The 25,680-nt window shown below is 41.3% G+C and overlaps 1 protein-coding gene across 1 annotated transcript; it reads left to right on the top strand.

Annotated features, from left to right (window-relative positions):
- Positions 1–3,786: 3,786 nt before the first annotated feature.
- ntn5 (netrin 5) lies at positions 3,787–24,846 on the top strand. The gene is made up of 7 exons (XM_017723045.2): positions 3,787–3,887; positions 13,726–15,146; positions 16,544–16,732; positions 17,756–17,905; positions 21,083–21,136; positions 22,387–22,467; positions 22,589–24,846. The coding sequence occupies exons 2-7, from the start codon at positions 13,739–13,741 to the stop codon at positions 23,359–23,361; spliced, it is 2,655 nt and encodes an 884-aa protein (XP_017578534.1). The 5' UTR covers positions 3,787–3,887; positions 13,726–13,738; the 3' UTR covers positions 23,362–24,846.
- The last annotated feature ends 834 nt before the right edge of the window (positions 24,847–25,680 follow it).

Genomic DNA, 25,680 nt, shown 5'->3' on the forward strand with positions numbered 1-25,680 from the left:
TAACAGAATTATGAATAATATATTAATTACTACTATTAATACTATTATTATTATTAATTAATAATAACGTGTGTGCTCATTGGTGTGTATCTCCGTCCCTTACTCTGTGGCAGGCCTGAACATACTGTGCTCCAGTGTATAGCACGCTTATATTTACCTCAGACATCATTGCTCAGGAAGGGTTTTAATAAAGCGATTATGTTGGTCTTTTTAGTGAAGAATTCTGACCGAATCCCACTGTATTCTAGGCATTCGCTCAGTAAGTGCATCTCTCTCTATGTCTCTCTCTCTCAACTCGTAAAACGTCAAATGTCTCATCTTTTTTTAGCGTTTGCGTTAATATACTGTACAGAGTAGATACTACGATCAGTTTGGACACCTAAATATAGCCTAGGGATCGATTTGTCGGGAATCGGCGAGTATTTACATGTATTTGATAGCGGCGTAACATTTGTACGCAGCTCTCTGCGTACGCATGAGTACGCATCCCAGTGTTTAGTTTTGCGTACGATTTCATACGCATAGGGAGTGAGACCGGGTTGATTAAATCCATCCCTATTGAGTTAGTGTTGAAAGAACATAATTATCCCAAATGTTGAAATCATCTAAAGTCAATCAAGTCAAACAAAGTGGATTATGTTTTTAATCTCTTGCAGATTTCTGCCTTGCATCAGCACAGACCTAAATAAATTAATTCTGTTGTATTTTAAAAATAAGATCTCCCACATTACTCAACTGTTGGGTTAAGGGATTTTTAATATTTTCTTGTATTAAGTGATTTAATTGGCTCTTGGCTCCATTTATTTGCATATCAGGCATGTCTTACCACTTGTTTTACTCTTACATCTCTGTGCTGTCTTTCCTCTTTTGCTATCTTTCCTCAGGTGTTTGCTTTTATTCTATGTTTAAGTTCATTTTCAAGCCTTTTCTCTCTTTTCTCAAACTCAACGACCACTTGTAAACTAACTCTAGTGAAATGGGGCCAGTGTAGGTTAGTAAAGTGGGGCCAGCCTAGGTTAAATCAATATCAGAAAATCAAGTTCAGCAGCCATTAATGAGTTGAGTTGAAAATGTGATGGCAAATGAAGTTTAGCCAATAAAAGTATATTATGTTGAAGAAGCAAAATTCTTTTATTTTGAAAGAGAGTCATTTAAATTGTGTGGTAATACTTTCCATAATTCAATGAAGCTCAGGTAAAGAATAATATTTTGCAGTGTATGCTACACCGAAGAGTCCTTGGGCAAGACTCCTAACACAATTTCCCTACAATCTCAGAAAAATGCTCCCATAAAGGCACATTTTTGTTCAACAAAGTACAAACAGTGTAAAAGATATAATTTCAATGGAACACTGATGTTCCCCATAAAGGTACTGAAGATGTGCCCCTTAAAGCAAGAGTTCTCAACATTTTATGCCTCAGCACTGGCTTATTTATAACTAGAAAGCATGAAGGCCGACAGGGCAACTCAGCTTTCCAACACAGCAGTGTTTGGGTGCTTACCTCTACAGTACGTGACGTGTGACTGAACTCAAAATATCAACACATAAGACCAACATAAGCATGTTTTATAACGGAACTTATGTGGAATGATGGCAAATTAAGTTTAATGGTTCTGTAAATCATGTTTTTGCTTTCCTGATGATTGAAGTGAACAACTGTATGTATGTTGACTCTAGAAGCATGGAGCAAAAAAATAGTTTTATTAGTATTGTTTACCATTTAAAACATTTTAAATGTCATTCTTAATATTAAGTCAACAATATTTTCATAGATTATATTTGCAAAGTGCCATTGACAACCCATGACAGATCATTTGCTCCTCCTCTGTATTGGTCCAGGGACCACCACAGTGTGATAAACCTTGTTATTGGGTACCACCACAGTGATCTGAGGAGTACCACACCAGAAACGGTTTAGTGCTTTTTCTGAGGGTGCAAATCTATAACATGATTTAATTGTAAGTTACTCTGGAAAAGTGTACATCTAAATAAACGTAAATCTTAAATGAGCTGAGTGACGTCTGTTCAGAGAAATGTTTGACTGGAAAGTGAGAAAGAAAATCCCTAACTGTAAATGAAGTTTTAGAGCCAGTGTTTAAGGTTCAGCACTTCAGTGTTTTACAGTTGCAAAATTTAAATGTAAACTTACAGCTTTAAATTGATCCATTTAAACTAAAATAAACACTTAAGATGTTTCATGCAATTGGCCATTGGAGTACAAATAGTCTCTTAATTACTTTCTTACAGTAACTCTTGTATTTCCATTTTGCTGAAGGTCACAGTGTTTGGACGTTTGTCTGCTGCTAGTTGAGCTAGTACCAATCCTAGCTCAAGCTGAGCTCCAACTTAACATGATGCACAGTCACGTTGCCAGTTCACCTCTTAATTAAAGTTATTACACTTGTCTCCTGTCCAAGTCCATCAAAGTCTGAGCTGTAGTTCTGAAGTGCATGAGCTCACACACACACACACACCTGGGAAACAGTCCTCAAGGGAAGTCATCAATCAGCTTTATGGGACCGCTCTGGGAATTCACTTACCATTCACTTGTTCTTGTTTCCCTTCTCTCTCTCTCTCTCTCTCTCTCTCTCTTTCTCTCTCTCTCTCTCTCTCTCTCTCTCTAGTATTACCATCTGTATGAGCTTCACTTCATCTCCAGAACTCACTGTTTGGTCAAGTGTTCTTTCACTTGTGCGTTCGACTGACACTAAATTGATGACTGCAGGGCTACTGCTTTCCATTCTTGGCTTTGTGCCCTTAAACGACACTGCTTTGGCTAAAGAGCAAACACTGCTTTAACACTTCTCAGCACACGAGAACATGGACATGATTGTTTTTCGTGGTAAAAAAAGAGACAAAACCAAACAAGAACCAAATTAGCTTTTTAACCCATTTAGCATTAGCTAAATAGGTGCAAAGTGGAAGTAAAAAGGGTTTCTGATAGCAATGCTATAATTTAATTTGTCTTGGTTCCCTAAAGAACCGTACAATCTGTCATGTTCTGTAAAGAACGGTACATTACTCTGAATATGAATCTTTATTTACCAGGTACCAGATGTGCAAGGAGTGTCTCTTAATAAACATAAATAAAATAAAATATAGGTAAAAATCATACAGAGGGGGAAATAAAGATAAATCCATAAATATACAGAACACAAAGAATCTATGAGTATTTTGAGAGTGCAGTGGGAGTTAAGTACAGATACTATCAAATACTAAAGTACATATATACCTTATAAAAAGATGCTGCTGTACAGGTCGACCATAGTACAAACAATGTAAATGCGCCCTTAACGGTGTAACGATGGCCTTATGTGCTGTGTACCTTAAATGAGTTTTAGAGCTACACTACATATACTTTCCCAGTGGAAACGGAGCATATGTGCATCTTTTTAGAACCTAATGTTTACAACAGAGAGATCAAATAAAAAGCCTGATTGAACACGGGATGTGTGGTGTCAGTGCAACAGTGATCTCACTATGTCAACATCAAAGGCTTCTGCAGTTAAAGTCGACATATTGTCAGTGTTGACGCCCCTTTTCTTTTCTTTTCTTTTCTTTTCTTTTCTTTTCTTTTCTTTTCTTTTCTTGTCAGTGTGGCTCAAGGCGCTCGGGCCGGTGCTGTTCTCTTGCCTGCGGTCGGAGGCGCTGGGAGGTCCTCCACTCTCTGCTTTGGCCGTTACAGAGCGCGCGCGTGTGTGGGGGTGTGGGAGACTGAGTGACGTCATGCCGACCCGAAGCCCATGCTGTAGACCTCAGTGGCTCCTCCACAAAGCTGTGCCAGTCTGAGTGCCACTGTCTTTGTGCCAGTGTCTCTGCCAGTCTCCGTTATTGATGAGGATCGTTTGATCGCAGGCGGAGCGGCGCGCGCACTGACTCGCACATGGTAGGAGCTCTGCGCGAGCTGTTTACCCGACTCTGTCCTTTCCGTCAGTGTGTGTGCTCTACTGCAGAGTTATATTACATGTTATAAGCAGGTTTACCTTCGATAAGCTTGGATAAACTGATTGGTGGTCGAGCTCGCTCTCAGTGTGTGTGTGTGTGTGTGTGTGTGTGTGTGTGTGTGTGTGTGTGTGTGTGTGTGTGTGCTGGTGGTTTAAGAGCACTTCTATGGAAAGCTGAGGGGTTAATAATGAGCCGCGGGTGCAGGAGGCCTGCAGTAATTTAGTCCCCCTTCGATAAGAAATCAGCCTCTTTACTGTGTATTAAAAACATAAAGCGTTACTTTATAACTAATATCACGAGTAATCCGGCGTGAATTTACACGCATAAAGCTGTTGATTCAAGAAACGACAACAGCATCAAAATATTGTTGTTAGTATTGTTTTAAAATATGCATAGTATGTGCGTATTTTAGTCTATAAAAACATATACATATAGATGTGTGTGTGTCTTTATAGACTGTGTAATAAAATGATGATATACATGTTTTAGTCAGAGGTATGCGTGTGTGTGTAATTTATCTTATAGCCTATAAAAATACTTGAAGCCCAGTTGGAAAAGCTATGAAGATTTTTAATCCTGCTGAGCAGGTGAGCTGCTAAAACTGCCTTTAAAAGTAAACACACTCCTGTGAATTTGTCAAAATAAATATTTGTCTGCCAGCACAATTTCAGTTTGAAAGAAGACAATTATTATTATTATTATTATTATTATTATTATTATTATTATTATATTGTGCAGTTTGTTGTTTTCGGCCCTGAAAACTTAAATAACTGATCTTTAAAGCATTAAAAAGTAGTAATATTATAAAAGTCCGAAAATGAAGAACAAAAAAAGGTGTGTTTTTACTGGATGAGAACCTTTGATTTCTGTCATTAGTTCTTCTGGTTGTTTTGTAAAGGGAACATTTCTGAACGCTCAGACAGCAAATCAGCCAAAGACTCGGGCCGTAATCAGTGTTAAATTGAGCGGAATAGCGACTGTATGTGCTGGACAGCGCGGTCTTCTAAAGGCTGTTTGTCTGAGGGATCTTAGGAAAGTCATGCTTACCAATCAGAAACACTCCATGAGAAAATCAGCGCGAGGTCTAATTAAATCACTTTCAGAACCACATTCGCGCGCGCAGTGTAATTTAGTGGCCTCTTATGAAAGTCCGGCTGTTAAAAAACCCAGTTTTATTAAATTTGAATCTGACAGTTAATAAATTCGGTTATTCTCATATAAAAATGGAAATAACTGACCTCTTAAAGATGCCTTAAAATAATAATGTTAAAATATAAAAGATAAGAATGAATGTTGCCTGGAAACAGCTGGACAGAGGTGATTATTAAACACTTCTCTGGTGTTTAAAGTTCAAGCAGTCTTATTTTGGGGGGCTCTGGCTGCAGGTTGGTGGGCCAGCTGCAGAGCCTTATTCTCTTAGAAAACTGTAATTTCCGCTCTCCGTCCTCGGAGCGCTTTCTGTGGCCTCTAACACGGGGACACATGTCAGAGCAGCTGATAAATACGACTGGATGTGATTACAGATCCATAAAACAGACTTTTTCATTAAATGATCATTAGAGCGGTGCAGCGGGGCTCCGCTTAATTCACATCCCAGCTCAGTATCGACGAAGAGACACGCGTTCAAAGTGAAGGAGCGCGCCTGCGAGGCATTTTTCATGCTGTGGACAGAGGTTTCTGATCGTGTTGTTATTTGGAGAGTGCCAGTTGCGGGTTTAATGCACGCTTTAATGATGCCGTTTGAAAGATGAATCCATGGTTTTAGCTGGGAGCTAGCACATGTTCCCCTGACTCCACTTTCTGACAGCTAAAGCTAATTTCTGAGGGGAATATTGTGCTTGGCATCTCTGAAGGAAGCGAGTTCATGTGCATCTGTTTCTCAGCATTGACAATGAAGCGAAACCTCCCAGAGAAATTTCACTGCCAGGGCGAGGAAACCAGCGTGGGAGAGTGTCTCTCTCCCACTCTCTCTGTCTGTCTCTCTCCCTCTCTCCCTCTCTCTCTCTTCTACATATGGTTTCTCCTCGATCAGGCCTCTGCTGTCCGCTGCGTTAAACTCATGAGCAGTGTGAGACTCTCAGGGCCTCCGTTCGTCACTTGCTGCTATTGATGCATTTTCACCAGAGGCAGAGACGGGCAGCCTAAACACAAACCCAAGAAAAAGCGCTGATACCTCAGTGAAATAACGGCTCAAGAAGTGGCCTGAAGGTCCACTCTAACAACATAGTAAAGTGAATGGTTCTACGTAGAACACTCAAAGAACAGTTCTTTGGTGGAGTGGTTCTTCAGATTAATGAAGAATGTGTTGCGTGTGTTACGATGTCGAGCTTATAACAACAGAAAAACTCATTTCGGTGCTACAGAACCATTTTTGAAGAACCATTTCACCAGGCAAAGAACCATTTTAGCATAGAATGGTTCCACATGGAACACGTGATTCTAAATAGAGCCATTCGATTACTGAATGACTCCTAAAAAAACACCCTTTTCAAGAGTGTGATCCAAAACCACCAGTGATCTGGGTTTTATATGTAAAGTGGATCACAAATTTGGAAATAACTGTAAATTAGAAATAACTGCATTTTCTCTGCGGACTATTTTGCCTTGCTCACTGCATGTAGGCATATACCCCTCCACCATAAACGGAGTAAAAAATACTCGTTTTAGGCCACGACAGGTTCAAAACAAAAATAAGTGCTCTTGTAACCGTCTGGGCATTTTCTCCGAATGAGCTTCCAGAGGCTCTGAACTCTCCAGACGTCTGGTTCCTATGACCACCACTGTGAACAACTCGCTTAGTTTCTAGAACGGAGCAGTTCACAGCAAACCTCTCGGAACGACTGAGACTACATTTTAACCAGAGTTTTGCATAAATTCAGAAAAATCGGTGGCGTTCCCCTTTCAGTACCAAGTAACGGACAGATCTGCGGAGGAACTTCTTAGTACACCCAGTGCCTATCAGTATAGAGGCTGGGGTCTGTCTGAAGAGTAACAGAAGCGGTTCTTACTTTTATTATTGTCTAAAAAGCCATCGCTTTAAAGTGAAGCAGTTCAAGTGCTGAACCAACAGATCAGGTCAGAACGGACAACAGGAATGTATAGCCGGAATGTCATCGAACTAAAAACAATTCATCACAAACAAACTAAAAAACAAGAAATTGCAAACCCATCAACATTTTACTTGAGCGCATTTAACTTGAAAGTGATGTGTTAAATAACACAGCTTCAGCCCTGTTTGAGTCTTAATACTCTTTTCTAATTTGAGACATTCTCTGTTAAAAGTAACTCAGTGTGTGTTTCTAACTGAACACGCTGCTGTAGCTCATCTGCTTTAAGACTGGGGGTCTGTATATCGCAGCATATGGAGCTGAAGGCGCTGTCTCGATTAGGACGTTCAAAAATATAAGAGTCTATTTGCAGGTTGCAGATTTATGGGTCTCCTGTCTGGACAGCGCCTGTTAAAAACAGCACATCACTTCAGACCTGAATCCTTCACACGGGCTGGCGCACATGGAGGTCTCTGCACCTTGGGCCTAATTACAATCGGCTCAGCATCGCTGTTTATAAGCTGTGATGTGAGCTGGGGGTCTGTGGCAGAGCAGGGGCAGTTCGGCAGAGGGGTCTGGCTGTGACAAAGAGGGGTCTTTGGCTGCACGTGTGAGTGGAGATGGTCATGGTCACTGCTCCGCTAAAAGAAAATGAACTCGCCTAACGCACCTTTATCTTCCCGCTGTTTGGCGCTGCGCATGCGCTATTTCTATCGCCGCGCTCCGGACCAATAAAGGACAATTAAAAGAGGGCGATTAAACACTGAAGTGTGTCCGCTGCAGGAGTGCGATCAGATACCATCAGATACCACCCGCGAGCACACAAACGATGATCAGTGACCATTTTTATTAAAATTCTTCAAATTGGATAATAATATTTTTATTTACATATACAAGCCTTAAGGGCGCATTAGTGACAGTTATAGAATACTCGGGCTGTTTTTTCGCATCGACTTTTAACACAAAATATGATGAAAACTTTCCGTGCACGTTATATAACACATGTGGTGCTACTTGAACAAGGAATGTGTTACATCAGTAAACAATATGAAACAAAAATGGTTAAAACAGTAACACAAGTGTGCTGTTATTTAACACACCCATTTTTAGAGCGTTTAGAGCGCATCGTTTAGTTTCCTAAGCGAGGCTAAAGTCAGGATTAGGCTCTGGGTTTAGGTGCAGCCTTATGCTTCAGTAACATGGACGTCAGAGCGCCTCGTCTGCGTGTGTGAGGATGATTTAGCTTCGCATCGAGGTAGAGTTAAGCTTTCCGTCGCTATCTTGTTTTCATTTATCAGGAATATTTCTGATGTGTTCTTTGGCTCGCTTTCATGACTAATGTGAATCCAGTTACTCCTGTAAACGGCCACGTGTTTTCATTTTGTTAAGTAAATATTAAACGTTGATTCATTACCAGCAGTGAGCAAAGGAAATTGTTTTCGCAGTTGGGTGTAATTACAATGAATTAGTGCAGTTTTGAGTAGCCAGATCTTTGTAGTCATTTTCCTCCAGCTCCCTTGCGCCTGGCTGAGCGTGTGTGAGAGAGGGAGAGAGAGAGAGAGAGAGAGAGGGAGAGAAAGAGGAAGAGAGAAAGAGGGAAGGAGAGAGAGATATAGAGAAAAAGAGGGGGGGGGGGAGAGGGAGAGAGAAAGATAGAGAAGGAGAGGGGAGAGACAGAGAGAGAGAGAAAGAGTGGGAGAGAGAGAAGGAGGGAGAGATACAGAGAAAAAGAGGGGGAGAGAGAGAGATAGAGAGGGAGAGTGGGAGAGAGAGATAGAGAGAGGGAGAGAGAGAGGGGGAGGGGGAGAGAGAGGGAGAGAGAGAGATCCACAATTTCAGCCAAACATGTGCAAAATCCATTTGAGATAGATTAGACAGGAGAGACGACCTCAAATGAAGACATACAGCCTCTGTACGAATAAATGTGGCTGAGGGGCAGTTTGTTATACATTTAAGCTGTCAGGTGTGTAAGCCCATGCCCACTGGACCTGATACTGTATGTTTTATGCATCAACAAAAACCAAAAGAGATGACATTTGGTGAACAAGTAGTTTGTGAAGTTTCATAATTTGTCTGAAGTTGTCTTACCAGGCTGCTCAACATTAAACAACTGAAGAGCAAACTGGGGGGCTTATGGAAGCACCTGTAACACTGGAGAGATGGGGTTTTACTCTCTGTAGATTTTAAACATAAATCTAACCGTGTTTATGAACATGCCCACAATATTCCTTACACACAGTTATGAAGTTATTGGAAGGGTTTTAATTGAAGCATTATGATTGTGATTATTATGATTGTGATTATTATGATTGCGGTTAAGAATTTTTCTAACATTCTTCTCCTTTGGGTTGCAGCACTGTGCAAAAGTCAGAGACCACCGTTTCATTTATATAAACTGCAATCAAAATGGCAACTTAGTACAAGAAAAAAGTACAAGTACAGAAAAAGCAGAAAATACCTTTAACAAAAAATGACACAAAAGCTTCCAACACTGAATGTAATTTTAATTTGTCCAATTTGTCCTCCTGAGATTTCCACCAGGCACACACCCAAATAAATTAAGTCTATTGTGCTTCAAATAAGATATACCCAAGATGACACAACTGTTTTGAGGAATTTCTTTGATGATTTCATGGATTCAAAATGGATTTTTGAGCTGAATCATTGTACTGAATTTTAGTCTGTTGCCTTTAGCAGCTTTAGAGATTTTATTGGCGTCTGGTTGCATCTGCTTGTATAGGAATGTATTTCCTTTTACTTACAATCTCTATGTTTTCTTTCATCCTAGGCCATCTTCTCTTCAGTGTGTGTTTGCATTCCATATTTCGATTAACTGCATAGCTTCATTATTTAAGAGCTTAATGCCGTTTTCTGAAATTCAGCACTAGTATGTGAAGTTCAATCGTTGAAAATATAACAGATACATTTTAGTACACCATGTTGGATTAATAATATGGTCTTATTTTGAAAGAAAACCATTTAATCTTTTCCACAATTCAGTTAAGTTCAGGGACTGTATGGTTTGCATAGATTTGTGTAGTATGAGTGCAAGTGCTTCTGTTTATCCTTCCACTGTGAGAAGACCGCTCAGAAAAAGATTAGAATTAGATAACTGAAACTGAAATATTTTATGAAGTGATGACTCTAAATATGTAATTGGAAGTACTCAGATTGTGAAAAACAGAAAATGCAACCAACTTCTCAGACTGAGCTTTGGAGGTGTGGAAAAAATATTCCTGCAGATTTCTTTGAAAAACTGGAAGCAAATGTCTCAAAAACAAAGGAGGAAAATAGTGGGCACACTGAATGTTGAAAAAGTAAAATTTTATTTAGTTGAATAAGTTTTGTACTTTCCCCCTTACACTATAAAATTAATAGCCTTACAGACTGGAAAATAAATGGAAGGGTGGACTCTGACTTTTGAACAGTGCTTTATGTGACATAAGCTTTGCCTTGTTGCATGGTCTACATGCCTAAACATACACAAAATGATTGTGCCAATTCCTCCTTGGCTCCCTGCTAACTTATTGTGGCCTGTGGGCTAAAGAAGAAGCCCTATCATCTTCAAAGTCAGACTGAGCTGAAGTGGATCAAGTTCTCCTTCTAACTTCTTCTGCCAAGCGTTGAGTGTGAATTTATGGAAAGCGCAGGATAAATTGTGGAAACCGTATCTGCCTCACTGAAATGGAGATCAGGCGAGATGTACTGACCAGGCCTACGTTTGGGGAGGGGTAATGTCCAAAACCTCTGGAAGATCATAAGTGAGTTAAGTAGGCTGCATGTATTGAGCTGTACATGATTAACACACAGTGTGAATGAACAAAGTGCAAGAGCTGTTATACAATGGCTCTATAACCCCCGCTGTCCAAGTATCAGAGCTGTTCCTCGTGGCCACCTCCTCTCTAATCTAACTCAGCGTCTCACTCCTCCTGATTTGAAGACTCCATGTCGAAACCCAAGAGCCAATTAATCAGCCGATCAATTAATGTGGATGAGTGTTGGATCATATTCACTCATGTTTCCCCCTGAGGCAAGTCACAACATGACTGGAATGAGGGGCGGGCTGTTTGACACTTAGAGAGTGCTGTGGGATGTTTGCAACTGTTCAAGGACCAGTATTGATGACAATTTTTAGAAAGTGTTTCATTTTTTACAGAGTGTGAAATGAGAGGTTATACAGAAATAAGAGTGAGAGAATGCAAGAAACGGCTTGGGTTTTTTTTCCTTCTCCCCCTCGGTGTTGCTCCTTTGCCCCCAGGGGTTACTCAGATTTCAGGCAGTGAGCTAATTGAGCACGGTGACTACCCTCCCAGCGCCCCTCTCTCCAACAGGGCTGGTTTATGCAGCCCTGCTGACTCTGCTGTCAATGTCAAACGCTTGTTAGGACATCATCAATCATCAGCACTTAGGAATAGTCCTAGAACGATAGGGGCAGGTGATACACAGAGAGAGAGAAGTTGCTGATTACAAATAGGATGAATCTTCAGAGGAAGCACAAATCCAAGGAACAGACTTGCTGCAGTGTTTAAGAGACTCTCTTGTCTGGATATGTGTTTTGGACTTCAAATAACTCCTGAACAATCATGACTAAACACTGTAAGTGGATTACACATGTTGGGTGTGAGGTCTGCTTTGGCATGGCTGCTTGTCCCATGGACTCTTAAAGCTGCAAGCTGACAAAGCAGTATATCACCCTGTTAATGTAAAAGTGGTTTCATTGTTCATAATGTCTGCAGGCGAGATTCTGCAACCTTCCTGGGTGTCAAGTTCTTGACATATAAATAAATAAAAAGCTGGGGTCTCAGAGGAAAGCAGGAGAGTTATTCACATTTGGCTGAAGGACAGTTGCACTCTGTTCTTCTTTAGGATGTGCCACGATGAGGCTTCCAGGTCAGGATGCATTTCTCACATTCAATCAGTAAATCTGCCACTGAGTTTTCTCATCTAATCTCTGCCTTCTTCGCCTTGCTTGCTGAGGCCAGCTGTCTATCTTCCATGTTTTCTTCATCCTTTACCATCTCTCCTTCCCCTTCTCTTTAAATCTCCTAGGTTCCCCATTGTATATACACCTTAAAACGCCTCTTCTTGCATGACCTCTTACTTGTAGCATAAAGAAATACAGATTACAAACATTTTATCAATACCACATTTGCCACATCCACATTGACAGGATATTATTTGAACTTGATAAAAGGTGTGCATTTTTTTTTGCATCAAAAAAGAATTGAAAAAAAAGTTAGAAGTGCACACACCAACCTGTCAATACAGAATTTATGCTGAATATAAATGTAATTATTTAAGTAATTACTTATTATTGTAATTACTTGAATCAAATACATAGCAAAATAATGCTGGATAAGGGTTAACAGACCAGGAAAAGACATTGTAAAACATTTTAATATGGTGTGGTAATAGCCACTACATCCTTTAACAAGAGGTTGCAAATTACATGGCAGGTTAACTTATCACAGGCATAATAATTTGTGGTATTAAGATACTAAACTCAAACACAAGTTGATGTTGTGGCCACAGAATACTGAAACATATGCTATATAATTGACTCTCTCTCTCTCTCTCTCTCTCTCTCTCTCTCTCTCTCTCTCTTTCTCTATGTGTTCTCCATCCATCCATTTTCTAAGCCAATTCTCCCTCAGGGTCGTGTATATATATATATATATATATATATATATATATATATATATATATATATTTTTTTTTCCCCTTTCCCTCCCTTTATTCTCTCTCCATATTTGAGACCCAATTTTTCACCTTACACCCTTAAAATATTTTTTTAAGCATTGTCAGGAAAGGTAATAGCTATACTTTGCAGCTGTGAACGCTCAAAGAACCAACTGAATGCAAAATTGGTTCTGTGCATGGCTGATTCTCTATGATGGTTGTGTATGTTTTTTATAGATTGTATAAGTTCACTTCACACCAAGACACAATTTTGTATATAGCAAGTAATATATATATATTTACATTGTTAAAGTGTATTAAAATGAAACATGAAACTCTTTATATTACTTGCTGATTCTCCATGACATATCTTGAATATCACCTAAGCATGCCTCAAATGGGTACCGCTCCTGTTACAAATCATATCTTTTGTGCTCAGAGTGTACACTTTGTTCTTTAACAGTTTACATCTTTCATGCATAAGTTCTCTCTGTTCACTCTCACTCCTTTTTATCCTGTTCCCTGATTCTTCTCCACATGCACTGCACAGGTTTAGATTAGGAATGGAAGAATGACTATAAATTTGATGAATGGTGTCGGGGTTGGGATAGTGGGCCAGCTGTTCCTCATGCTTTCTGTCATCCCTCACAGAATCTGCTTCCATGTTCACACACTCATTTGCCCTCGTCTTTTCTTCATAGGATCTGTATCCTAAGATGTCAAGTTGAATATGTTTTAAAAGGCTGCATTAGGCTGGACGCTGTGACAAAGAACAGACAAAGGGAGCCCCCACTGACAGATTGGTCTCTGATTGGTTGGGATTATTGCTATAAAATGGTTGACTTCCATCCTTTGGAGCGTGTGGCATAAGTGGGGATGTTTTCAATTGGGGTGCAGGTGGCGTAGTCTTTGAAAATGGATATCGTAATGCTCTTGCTTTTTTGGCTTCAGTCGTGTGTCAGATAAATCCATCGGTATCGTTTCCTGTTATGATGTGACCTCTTTTATTGACAAAATTGAATTTCTTCTTTCTTCTTTTTTCCTGTTTTGCAGGCCTGATGACATCATGTCCCAATATTACTCCCTTCCCTTCCCATTCCTCTCTCTTCTCTTTCCACTCCTGCTCTGTTTTTGCCCCTATTCCCTTCTCTCTCCCTCACTTTCTCAATCCTCACTTCGCTGGACATCTCCCCATGACCCCTGCTACCACCTGGATGGTCGTCCACGTCACTGCTTGTCTGATTTCATCAATGCTGCCTATGGAGTTTCTGTCCGTGCTGAGGATCTGCTGCAAGGAACAGAAAGGAATATCACTTCATTGACAGACCTCCATAATCCCCACAACCTGACCTGCTGGACAGCTTCTGAAGATTCAGCTCAAGGAGAATGGACCTTTACTGTGCCCCTTGGCAGACGCTTTGAGGTTACTTATGTCAGCTTGCAGTTCTGTCAGCTGGCCGAGCCTACTGAGCCATTCTCCATTTCTATCCTTAAATCAATGGACTACGGTCGCAGCTGGCGCCCCCTACAATTCTACTCCAGTGACTGCAAGGGGAAATTTAGCCTTCCTGCTCAGTCTGTTGCTCTGACCAGGCACCAGGAGACGGAGTCTCTATGTTCAGATCCAAGGCCCCTGCAGAAACACAGAGGAGGGGTAGTTTTGGCCTTTTCGACACTAGACGGACGCCCCTCTTCAGCAGATTTTGAATACAGTCCTGGGCTACAGGACTGGGTGACTGCCACTGATATCAGGATAGTGTTCCATCAATCACAAGGTAAAACAGTTCAGCAAGGAAAGAAGCCAGGTGAGGTGGATGGGTCGCTGATATGGAGTCAGGGATCTAAAAGTAAAATTGTAACTCAAGCTGAGAAAGGAAGAGCGGAAAATGTTCTGAGAGTAGAAAAGAAAGACACTATGACCAAGAGCACAGAAACAAAGAAACGCAGAAAAGAAGGAAAAACTGAAAAATCATTAAGCAGAAATCACAATAAGAGTTCCTTACAAGAAAGTGGACACAATGTGACCCGCAAGCAGTCAGAATCTCAGGAGGGTAGAGGCAGAGGACGAGGTCGCAAGAAGGACGTGCATCATTGGAAACCATGCCAGGATGGTGGGTGTGATTGGACAGTGGAAGGGCGGGGGCGGGGCTCTAAGGGGAGGGAGCTGAGGAGGAGAAGGAACAATGCAGGAAGTGAAAGGTCTCGTTCCAGATTCAAGAACAAGGCCACCCACCACCTCTCCCCATCCTCCCTCTCAGCTCCATCTAGACTCCCTCTTGCCCTCTCTGACATTCAGGTTGGCGGCCGATGCAAGTGTAACGGCCATGCCTCCCGTTGTCGCCGTGACCAGCAGGGTCAGGCCATATGCCAGTGCGAGCATCACACAGCAGGACCTGACTGTGATGTTTGTGAGTCATTCTATTATGATCGCCCATGGCAACGGGCCACACCCTCCCAGGCACACCCGTGCGTCCGTGAGTTATGATCTGTGTTGTGTGTGTTTCTGGCCTCTTTTAGACCTGGCATTAAAATGTATTATATGTGATTATAAGTGGGCAGCCCTAAGTGCAAGAGTGGGCAGAGTCCTAACCCTAACCCTTGTAATCTGATCACTCAAACAACCTTTAGAGGTGATCAGGGATCCAAATGACCTTAGATCATTTGTAGTGTGAACACAAATGCATCCCTGACAATGACTAAGGACCGTCCAATCAACTGCAGAAAGAATGCAGCTTTCATAGCTTCTCTCTTCATTTCCTCTCCTATTTACAAATTTGGGTAGCAGTCCATGCAATTTAAACATCTGTAACTGTACATGTATTCCCAGGAACTTGCTGGAATTTTTTGTCTGACAACAAATGCAGAAATAAACCGCTGTGTCCTCCTGATGGATTGTTACTATTCTTCTCCTACACCGGAAAAACATGTCAAAGGGAGGACAGAAGCAGAAGGAATGAAGAGAATGAGCAATAGACATTTGCTTGAAAGCACACTTCCATATTCTTTATACTCTCAGCAGGCTATCAGTTGCTACATGTGGTCAGCCTGTATTTGTGCATTGCCTTCTCTTCCATATACTTTATACTATTTTACCTCAAGTGCAAAATACACAACAACTGAGATTATACAGATACAAATAAAACACAGAATGAAAAGCACAGCAAACCTCCTCTATGTTGTCTGTCCTCTCTGGGTGTTCTTGTAGTGAGACAACTCTAAACTGTAGAAGACTTCTTGGGGAGCATACACTCCTGAATCTTCCATTTGAATCTGCTTTGGCAGATGTTTGGTGAAACTTCTATTTCCTCCCCTAGTATTACGACAGCTGCCAAGATAGCATCTCAAAATCAGTACCCAGGTAACAGAGGGAAGTACCTGGATTGGTAGGAAGAAGCAGTAACATTTAGGGTTTCAGGACACAGTCTTGATCACATGTGGTCAGATGCTTCTGAGACACTTGGTGTAAATGGCTTGCTGTTCCTTTACGATCAGATCACTCAAGACAGAAGTTAATACCAAATGTGAACAGGGCCTTTGTGCCTTTAAATGCATAATCCTATGCCTGTTTGAAATTGTTTAACCCCATGAAACCTCAGGCTTATTACGTGCTAAGGCTAAGCTATTCTTAGGTTATTAAAGTGTGTAATAAAACTTTGGGGCTGCCAGTGGGCCCTGGCCATCTCAAGTGTTAACTATAGCTACTGATAAATATTTTCCGCAAAATCAAATTAGAACAGGCATTAGCAAATAACCTATGTAGTATACCTTGATCATTTTTGCCAGCCTTACCTTTTATTTTACTCATTTTTTGCACCCGTGTAGGAGTTCCCTTCTCCCTCTCTTTCTGAATTTCTTTTGTTCTCTCTCACAGCATGTGAGTGTAATGGCCACTCAACAAAGTGCAGGTTCAGTATGGAGGTTTTTCAGCAGTCCGGCCGGGTCAGTGGAGGAGTGTGTTTGAAGTGCAGGCACCACACAGCCGGACGCCACTGCCAGTTCTGCCAGAATGGATACATGCGTGACCACACCAAGTCCCTCAGCCACCGCAAGGCCTGCCAACGTCAGTCTTTTTGTTGTTTGTGTACATGTGCCCGAGCAATCAACATACTATACAATATTATAACACAGAAAAAAGAATTATCACTGAACTTAAGAATGCCACTGGAAAAATGTTCACCTCCTAGCTAGATTTCAAAAATGTTTCAGTTGATAGACAGGATGCATTTTAGCTCACTTGTTGTGGTATGTGTTAGGAACTGCTGTTAGGGCAGTATCCATAAGAAAAGGGTGAGAGACTGTGTCTATGTTATGGCTACGCTGAGAGTGCTGGAATGTGCTCTGACATTTGGCCCTTGCTGTCATGACCGTGGCATGCTTATAGGAGCTTTCAATCCTAATATAACTCCAGTTCACACTGTGTGCGGCCTTCGTGTGTAGAGGCATTTGTGTCACACTCGAGTATATTTACATATAATGTGATGTGGAAGTCATATATGAAAGGCCTACAAACGTACACAATACCTAAATCATTGCTATGTACTCTATGAATTCCACAAAGTAATAGCAAACACTTAAATATTTGAGTTTAACTTGATAAAAAATATTTAGAATGCACAGAATCAGATAGATTTACACTGTGTTAATGTTGAGGCTGACCTGATTATTGAAAAGTGTTTAAATGTTTGCAAGGCTGCTGGAGGTTTGTTTGAATGAGCGCAGGCTGAGCTGAAACAGAGCTGCTCAGTTATGTCTGCTGTTCGCTCTCTGCCACGTCATTTGGTTTCATGGGGGAAAGTTGTACAAGGGTCAATAGTACTTGATGTGATACTAACAGTTACCTTGTAATGTCCTCTTTTGTTCTCTTTTTTCTTTAGGTAATGTTTCATTTTGTTTTTTTTTTCATCATTCCTCCAGTATTTATTTAACTTTCTTTCATCCCACATGAACTGCTTTCTACTCTTCTCTGCATTCACAGAAATAAAAAGTGCTTTGCATGTGTTTTTGTATTTTCCATACTGATTTCAGGTGCTATCACTGTGCTTACATCTCTCTAATCTCCTCCTCACTCCTTTCTCTCTTCTAGCCTGTCAGTGCCATCCACTGGGAGCAGTGGGCCACTGGTGTAACCAGGCCACAGGGCAGTGTCTGTGCAGGGAGGGGGTGATGGGCCAGAGGTGTAATCGCTGTGCTCCAGGATACAAACAGGGCCGCTCACCTCTTCGGCCCTGCATTCGTGAGTACCTGTTCGATACCGACTGCATGCACATTGTTTTCACCCATATATTCCTCTTACTAATTCTGCTGCTACTTTTCTAAGTGCATCTTAAATGTAAATGTCTGTTGATCCCTGTGGCCAAACACCTTGTAGTGAAAGATGATATATAATACAATTCTTAAGGTATTTTTCCATTGGGCAGTGTAGTACGACATTATATGGTTATAAGTGCCTCATCACGTGTTTTGTTGTCATTTCCACTGCCAAGTGTACTGTGCTGTATCTGAGTAACTGTGATGAACTTTGTTATCCTTGTTCCGGGATACCAAGGGTACTGAACTGGGGGTTATATGGGTGAAGTTATAAATAGTGTAGAGCATTGATTCGTGAGTCGCAAACATCACATGTCATCAGACAACTGCCATTTCTATAAACACTAGCTATCCAGAATTGCTCTGTTACCCTTCACATAAAAAATACCAAGTAAATAGTAATCGGAATTTGAAGCACCTCCATAGTTGCTATTGTTTGTCTACTGTTAACACTTGAATCACATGAGAAATTATGTGGTAGTTTCTCTAGTTGACCAGTATGATGACAAATAATGCATATAACATTTCTAAGAAGCCATTAAAAGAGGTGAAAAAAGTTACTCAAATATCTGAACCTAGTGCTGTAAAAGGAACGTCTCTGTTTAATTACCCTATATCTACTGTAGTATGCTGTGAATTGTTATAGTTGGTAAATAAGATATAAATAAATAAATAAAAGTAGGCTTGCTGGTGGCTGTTATCCTCATTATAGTGATGCTTGTTGCATGCAACATTGTCCACCTAGAATCCTGCCACTGAAATCACTACAGACAACACATTTAGGTAGCTCACAGTTCTGAACCAATAGAGCAATGGGTCATTGTTTAAACTGTATTACCATGAAGTGTTCTGTGGAGTTATTGCTTCAAAAGTGGAGACTGTTTCAACTAGTAAACATTAAGAATTTTGAAGTAAAAATGCAAAACCTCAGGGGCTTAACAGGGTAGCTCAGCCAACTCATGCACCACCAGCACAATTTCTTATATTCCACTGAGTTTCCCCTGATGATATTCCCCAGGCTCCCAAGTTTGATGATTCAGTTGGGCTAGTCCAGGTTTGAGACAGATTAGCTGAGCTGACGGTTTTGTATCACACACACTACATCCTGCAGACCCAAACCACCCTGAGGGGAAGCTGCCCATCTAAGACTGTTAATGGACAGTTGAGTCATTATAGTCCCAGTCCCTGTAGGACATGGAAATCAAATCTCACAGTGCCAGTGCCAACCATCAATCATGCTGTATTTCAGTGATAATTAGACTTAAACATGTTAAAATGTTCAAAACAATAATGTAATTAGAGGGAAATTCAAAAGAGAACAACTTAAAAAAAAACACAATGAACATATTAACCGCCAGTTTCACTGAAACTGCTTGGAAGTCACCTGTTAGCTACCCACTTTGGTGAGCTCATCTGAGCTGAGGCGAACTTCAGTGGGTTGTTATGGCAGGAACTCTGTTACATTAGCTCTTTTTAAAAACCTTGACTTGCTCCACAGAATCAAACACCGTGCTTCTTTATCAGCGTGTGCTTGTTACAAACGACTGTAAATGAAGTTAACCGCTAGGCAGCTAACCTAGGTTAGCTAGCTCACGTTACTATTCGGCACCGTGGCCTCGTCTGTTTTCCCAGCCTGCCCTCCAGGTAAGCAGAACCGAATGCTCACTGAAAAGGAGAAACGTAGTATTTATTATTAATTTTTTATGACATGGAATATCAAAAATAGAAACCAAAACAAATTTATTTCCGAGGCTTTTGGAGAGCCCCCCGTTCAGGGGTTAGTCAGGTCCATCGTTAAACACAACGCTGTGGTCCACTCCCTCAGCTTCGCGTTCATATTGTGTGACATTGCCTGCTCTTGGTCTGATTAAGATAAATTGCTTAATTCGTACTCCGGGTGTCGAGCTCCTGTCCGTCCGGTGATCAGGCTTTATTGGATTTCCCAGCTCTTTATTCTCGCCGAGGCTGGACTGCTCGCGATAATCCGCGTGCATCGCTGCGTTTCAGTTCAGCCGCAGTTGCGATGCTTTTAACTCTCCGCTTCGGTGGCGCTGCGTGTGCGAGGCACCTGTTGCGCAGCTCGCGAGACCCACCGGTCTCAGTCCAGCCACGACAGCCGCATAACTCTTCGCGGGTAAGGGCCCAGTGAAAGACGGACTTGTTTGTTGTTTTACCGGAGCTCGGCTTGGCTGGGGTATTTATGTTATTAATAGCGAGAACAGCCCCGAAGCGCTCTCCCCTTTTCACCAGCAGGAAATGCCCTCGTCGTACATCACTGGGAAACTGAGCCGGCCTGTATTATTAGCGTGACACCCGGAGAACCAGTGGGGGGTCTTTATTTTGCATAACACGACCTGCGAGTCGTCTATAAGTGTGCGGAACATTTCTGGCACGGAAAAGCAGAAGCAGAGCAAGACGTTCAATTATTTTTACAAGGCCCTTGTTGCTGCTAGAAGCACAGTCTCGGACCCCAGACGTGAAAAGGCAAATATTAGTGCAAGGGATCATGAATACTTGAATAATATTGTAGCAACACATCTGTCATGGTTACAGCTGCATCCTTATAAAGTGTATGGTGGCTTGTTGCATGTGCGGTTAGGATGGGGGATAAGGGCATATAAGGTGTCACTGCCCCAGTTGTGTCAGAGATGTGGGCGAAAGGACAAGACGTAGGGGTAATATATGGCTGGCCCAGAGTAGCGTGGTAGACCTTTAATGGCTAAAGGGTGTGTGAGGGAGTGAGTGAGAGAGTCAGAGAGAACCTTTTTACCCAACTCTTGAAGGACCACACAGGTGCAGAAACCCATCTGGATAAACACACAAACATGTATATTGACAGCCATGCACCAGTCACTGGCACAAGCATTCCACATACACTGAAAGTCATGGGGGGGCTTTGGGGGGGGAACCACACACATAGCACACATATCCTCACTCTGGCGTCCATGCAAAGACACACACGATCAGCATGCACTAATGAGCCACCACTGGGATTAGAGAGCTCGCACACATAGTAGAGGTGTGAGAAAGAGGAAAGACAAAATCAAAGGCACACAAATGTCACTCTTGCTACAAGTCTCTCTCTCCCCCGCTGTGTCATCAGGCATCCCGGAGGTTACCCCACCAACCCCAGTTTACCAGCCTCAGTACAGCAGAGGTACGTGTATTCATAATTTGCGATCTTAGTAGTTATCTCAGCAAACCTTGTAAGAGTCTTATCCAGGGCTCGATTTGAGGGGTGAGGCAAGAGGATGCCATCTCCCCAGTTAAAAAAGTGACAAAATCATCCCCATTGTAAAATTGCCATACCCTTTCCGTCTCCTTTAAATGTATGTTGCTATATTACTTAAAGGAATGGTTCAGTGAAAACTAAAAAAATGTAGTCAATCAGCGGAAACATGTGTGGTGTCCACATTTTGCTTCTTTAGTTTAGAACTGGAGAGGAAAGGCTAACATTGCTAGCAAACACTAGAGCACAATTGTTACCCAAAAAGGCTCCCCCCCTTCCCAAAAAAGGTCATGCAGACTTGTTGATGTGATTTAGGACCCAATATGACTCACTGTGAACAATAAAAATGAGCAAAATTGCAGGCAGCCACTTTAGACTACAGGGTCTGTATTCACAAAGCACCTCAGGAGTAGAAGTGCAGATCTAGAATCAATATTTGTGACAATGAGCCTCATAAATACAGAGGAATCTGATCCAAAGTGTTACTTTGGGAATACCAGCCTTGGTGTTGTCTGAAATGGCTGCCCGTAGCGGTGAAGGTTTGTTTTATTTTCATAGTTCACAGTAAGTCCTACTGTATTGTAAACCACATCGGCAAGTCTGTACAACCTCATTGAAGACCTGGAGGGGTTTGACTGGGTTGAGAGAAGTTTCTTGGATGTGCTTTTTTTTTACTGGTTGTTAGCAACATTAGCCTCATAGCTCCAGTTCTAAACAAAAGAAGCTCCAAACATGTCTTAGCTGATTCCAGATGTAGTCCATAAGTGTAAAACTAGGTGAATCTGATTTTTTGGCAAATCATTCCTTTATTATGTTTATTACACATATATCTATATTTGAAAGGTACACACCAAATTGCATTGGATGTATTTGGAGTATTCCCACTTCCGCCCAGTTGTTTGAACTCACCACCTCCCATGTTTTTTCAACAATCCATCTGTTGGTTCTATCAATACAAAAAAAAATCTGTTTGCTTGTCACTGCCTCTCAAAGAGGTCTGATTCATTGTTAAGTACTGCCACCTTGTGGAACATCTATGTATTGTAGTTGTTAATGAAACTGGACTTTTCAGATTAATATTCATGCATCATCTTGTGATAATAGCTGATAACATCCTTCCCCGTCCTGTTAAATCTCTCTCCTTCTCAATTTCTGTCTTTCACCCTCATATTTCTCAGGTGAGGAGTGTCTCTCTTACTGCCAGCCTTCTCAGGCCAAAGTCAGAATGAATCTAGAGACCTTCTGCCTCAAAGACTATGGTAAGTCAGAGAGTCCCCCACCAACAAAGGCAAATCATTTGTTAAAATTAATCAAACATTTTGTTGTAAAGTCTAGGCATTAAAGGAAGGAATATCACTCCTGATTGCCATGTCTTATTAGTCCTGAAGGTGCAAATTAGAGGTAAGGAGCGCTCCGGACCCTGGTGGCAGTTCTCTGCGTGGGTGCAGTCAGTGTTCCGTGTTGGGTCATCTCAGGTTAAGAGAGGCCTACGAGCTGTTTGGGTTCCTGATCGCGATCTGGGCTGTGGCTGCCCTGCCCTTCAAGTGGGTAGGGTCTTCCTCCTGATTGGTGCAGAGGAAAACAGGAGAAGCTGGGCCCCAGGAGAGAAGCGATTGGTTGCTGATCGTTCTACAATGGCCCTGCAGTGGAGAGAACACTGGGGTCCCAAATTAAGGGGGTTTCGGGGGCAGGACAACAGAGGGAAGTGCCTTCCACATACAAACACCACAGCACGAACACAATCTCACACCAGTGAGGAATACATACCACCACATCTTGAGAAACCACAGATTGAGATGCATCCACTTCATCCAAAGTCTGAAGAAACAGCGCCAACAACAAATGCTCCAGACACACGTGGAGACACTATCCACACAGATGTCATGCAAGGACATCTTAGTCAACATAGAGAACACGCTGTTGAAAATGCTATATACAGTGAGGGACTCCACGTAGACCTGTCACTACAAGATACTCAGAATTCCTTACAGGAAAATCTGAATAATCCCTCGGATGCTCCTGAAAAAATAGGCCCACTCAATAGGCACCAGTACCTCCACTTACCAACAGCTTGCCCAACGTGGTCACCAGGGCCATCTGTCACATATGAACAGAAAGAAGAAAGTTCAGCAGATGCAGAAAGAGAAAATTAAATAAGTATGGAATAATAGCTAGTTAAGCAGAGGGCAAGATAATCAGATGACAGCTCAGGGCCCTTGTTAGTGTATGGCCCCAAATGTAAGTAAAATTGTGCACAGAACATCTGGGAACATTGCCTTGGAGACTTAGGGAGGGTTTATTTTAGCATCCTGAATGTCCTTTTTGTCATTTTTTTCAAATCTGGGAGAGACAGCTCACATATAAGATTTTCTAATGGTTTTATTTGTTTTCATCCTGCTAGTGTGCCAAAGATGAATGAATAATCTTAAAAGATGGTTTCTGCTTTAAAGGTCATGAACTGCTGCAGCTGGCAGGCCAGTTTTTGTTGCCTAGATAACAATGACAGTATATTACACCAATTAAAATGCAATAAAGCTTAAAATGATATTTTCTCAAAAGGCTGTAAGGCTTATGTTTTAATGCCAGAGTCTGAGTTTTGGGCAGTTGAAGACTAAGATGGAGAAGCTAAGTGAAAGGTTATTAACTTCTTTGATCATCAGAGAGGATGCAGTGCTTTGAGTGCCTGGGTTTAAATATAAGATATGTGAAACAGGCTTCATTTAACCATGTAGTGCAGTGTGGACAACTACCAAAAATGGTAAATGACACGATGCTTTTCCAACTTCTTTTCAAGTCTTATTAACTGTGAAATATTTTCAGTTATATCACTGAGTAGCCACACTCTAGACTGGGTGTGTGACTTTCTGTGATCAAAAATTTTATAAATGCTTATTTATTGTACCTGTTACCAGTACCCCAGTACACTTAATGTGTGTTAGTACCTAATACATGTACATATTGTTAAAAAAACAAAACTTCCTTTGACCACTAGTAAGGTAGTGGCAGTTAGTTTGTTTGTCTTATTAAACATGTATTTTGTAAAATACACAGAAGAACACTAGCAAGTTGTAACTTAATTGTGGTATACAAGAAAAAAAGGTTCCTAAAAACATGAAATTATTCTGTCGGTCACGAAACGCTTTTCTAAAGCCGATAAAAAAACTCCATATCAAGCCATCGTTTCATTGCAATTTGTGGAATGTCATGTCATCACACAATAACAGGCGGCATATGTCTTCCGTAAGACCATGAAGGGATTGGAACCTTCAGTTATGACATTGAGTCGTCTATTACTGCCAAACTTCATACCACAGCTTTCACACTTCTTAATTCTGTAATTACCATTGCTGTCCTGTTAAAATGGTTCCGACTGCAGGAGACGCATTAAATGCTTGAAATGACTGCATCGAGAATAGCATAGCTTCAGCATGGTTTTTAAAAGGAGTACTTCACTTACAATGCTTCCAATACAAGCATCAGTTAGCATTATTTCTTCTGAATAATGCTATCTTTATTCTACTAGATGGTGATTATTATTACAAACGTAAGACTTTGCAATGCAAGAGCACTTACATATTTTTCTTGTAGCACATGTAACGCACTACCTCACAATAAAGCATTGTAAATATGCATTTAAATCTGTTTATTATTTGTGTGTGTTATATGTGTGTGAATTAAGTACAGTTGGGGAAGGTAATGGTTCACAATTGTCTCACAATTAATTCTGAATCAATTCACAAAACATCATAATTGGATTTTATGTAGAATTTCCCCTACAGAATAGATCATGAGCAGTCAGAGAATCTTTAGCACAGTGTAGCTTGAAAAGAAAATGCAGAATCTCACTAATGCACACGTTTGGAGTTTAAATTACTCGGAACTGTCGTGTGTGTGTGTGTGTGTGTGTGTGTGTGTGTGTGTTCATCACATCTTGGCACCCTTAATTGAAACCTAATCAAATTGAATCATGAGGTGCCTAGAGATTCCCACCCCTACTTTTGAACTGAAGGCGAGTAGTATGCAGTCTAAATGTGAGCTATGGTATAGCTAGAGGATTGCTTCACTTCGAGGGGAGAAAGTGAGAAAAAAGAAGGAGCTGATGCACCTGCTATATTTGTCTAGGCAGCACCTGTTTCCATTCTGTCTGATATGAAGTTCTCTCAGCAGTAAAAGCTAAAGCTCTTTGCTGCTGGCTCTACAAAAATGTCTCTGCAAGTATTACTCACATACGTGCATGCTTTTATACTGACATGTTCGCTATTTTGTCTATGAGCCAACTGTGTGTATCACATAACACATACTTCACACCAACTGAGCCCCCAAACACACACCCTTGATATACATGAATTGTGGCAGTTTTGTGTGTTTGTGTGTGTGTGTGTGTTCGAACAAGCTTGAGTGTATGAGTACAGACACTCTAACAGACAGACTAACATGCTGGCTCCCTGAGACACACAGTGGATGTGTGTGGG

Source organism: Pygocentrus nattereri, chromosome 2, assembly GCF_015220715.1.
Source record: "Pygocentrus nattereri isolate fPygNat1 chromosome 2, fPygNat1.pri, whole genome shotgun sequence".
NCBI classification, from domain to species: Eukaryota; Metazoa; Chordata; class Actinopteri; order Characiformes; family Serrasalmidae; genus Pygocentrus; species Pygocentrus nattereri.

Bases quoted from the DNA above. Each gene is read 5' to 3' on its own strand.
- ntn5 (XM_017723045.2), top strand. From the start codon at position 13,739: ATGTCCCAATATTACTCCCTTCCCTTCCCATTCCTCTCTCTTCTCTTT. The intron at 16,733-17,755 runs GTCAGTCTTTTT...TCTCTCTTCTAG, and splicing joins CCACCGCAAGGCCTGCCAAC to CCTGTCAGTGCCATCCACTG. The intron at 21,137-22,386 runs GTACGTGTATTC...CATATTTCTCAG, and splicing joins CCAGCCTCAGTACAGCAGAG to GTGAGGAGTGTCTCTCTTAC.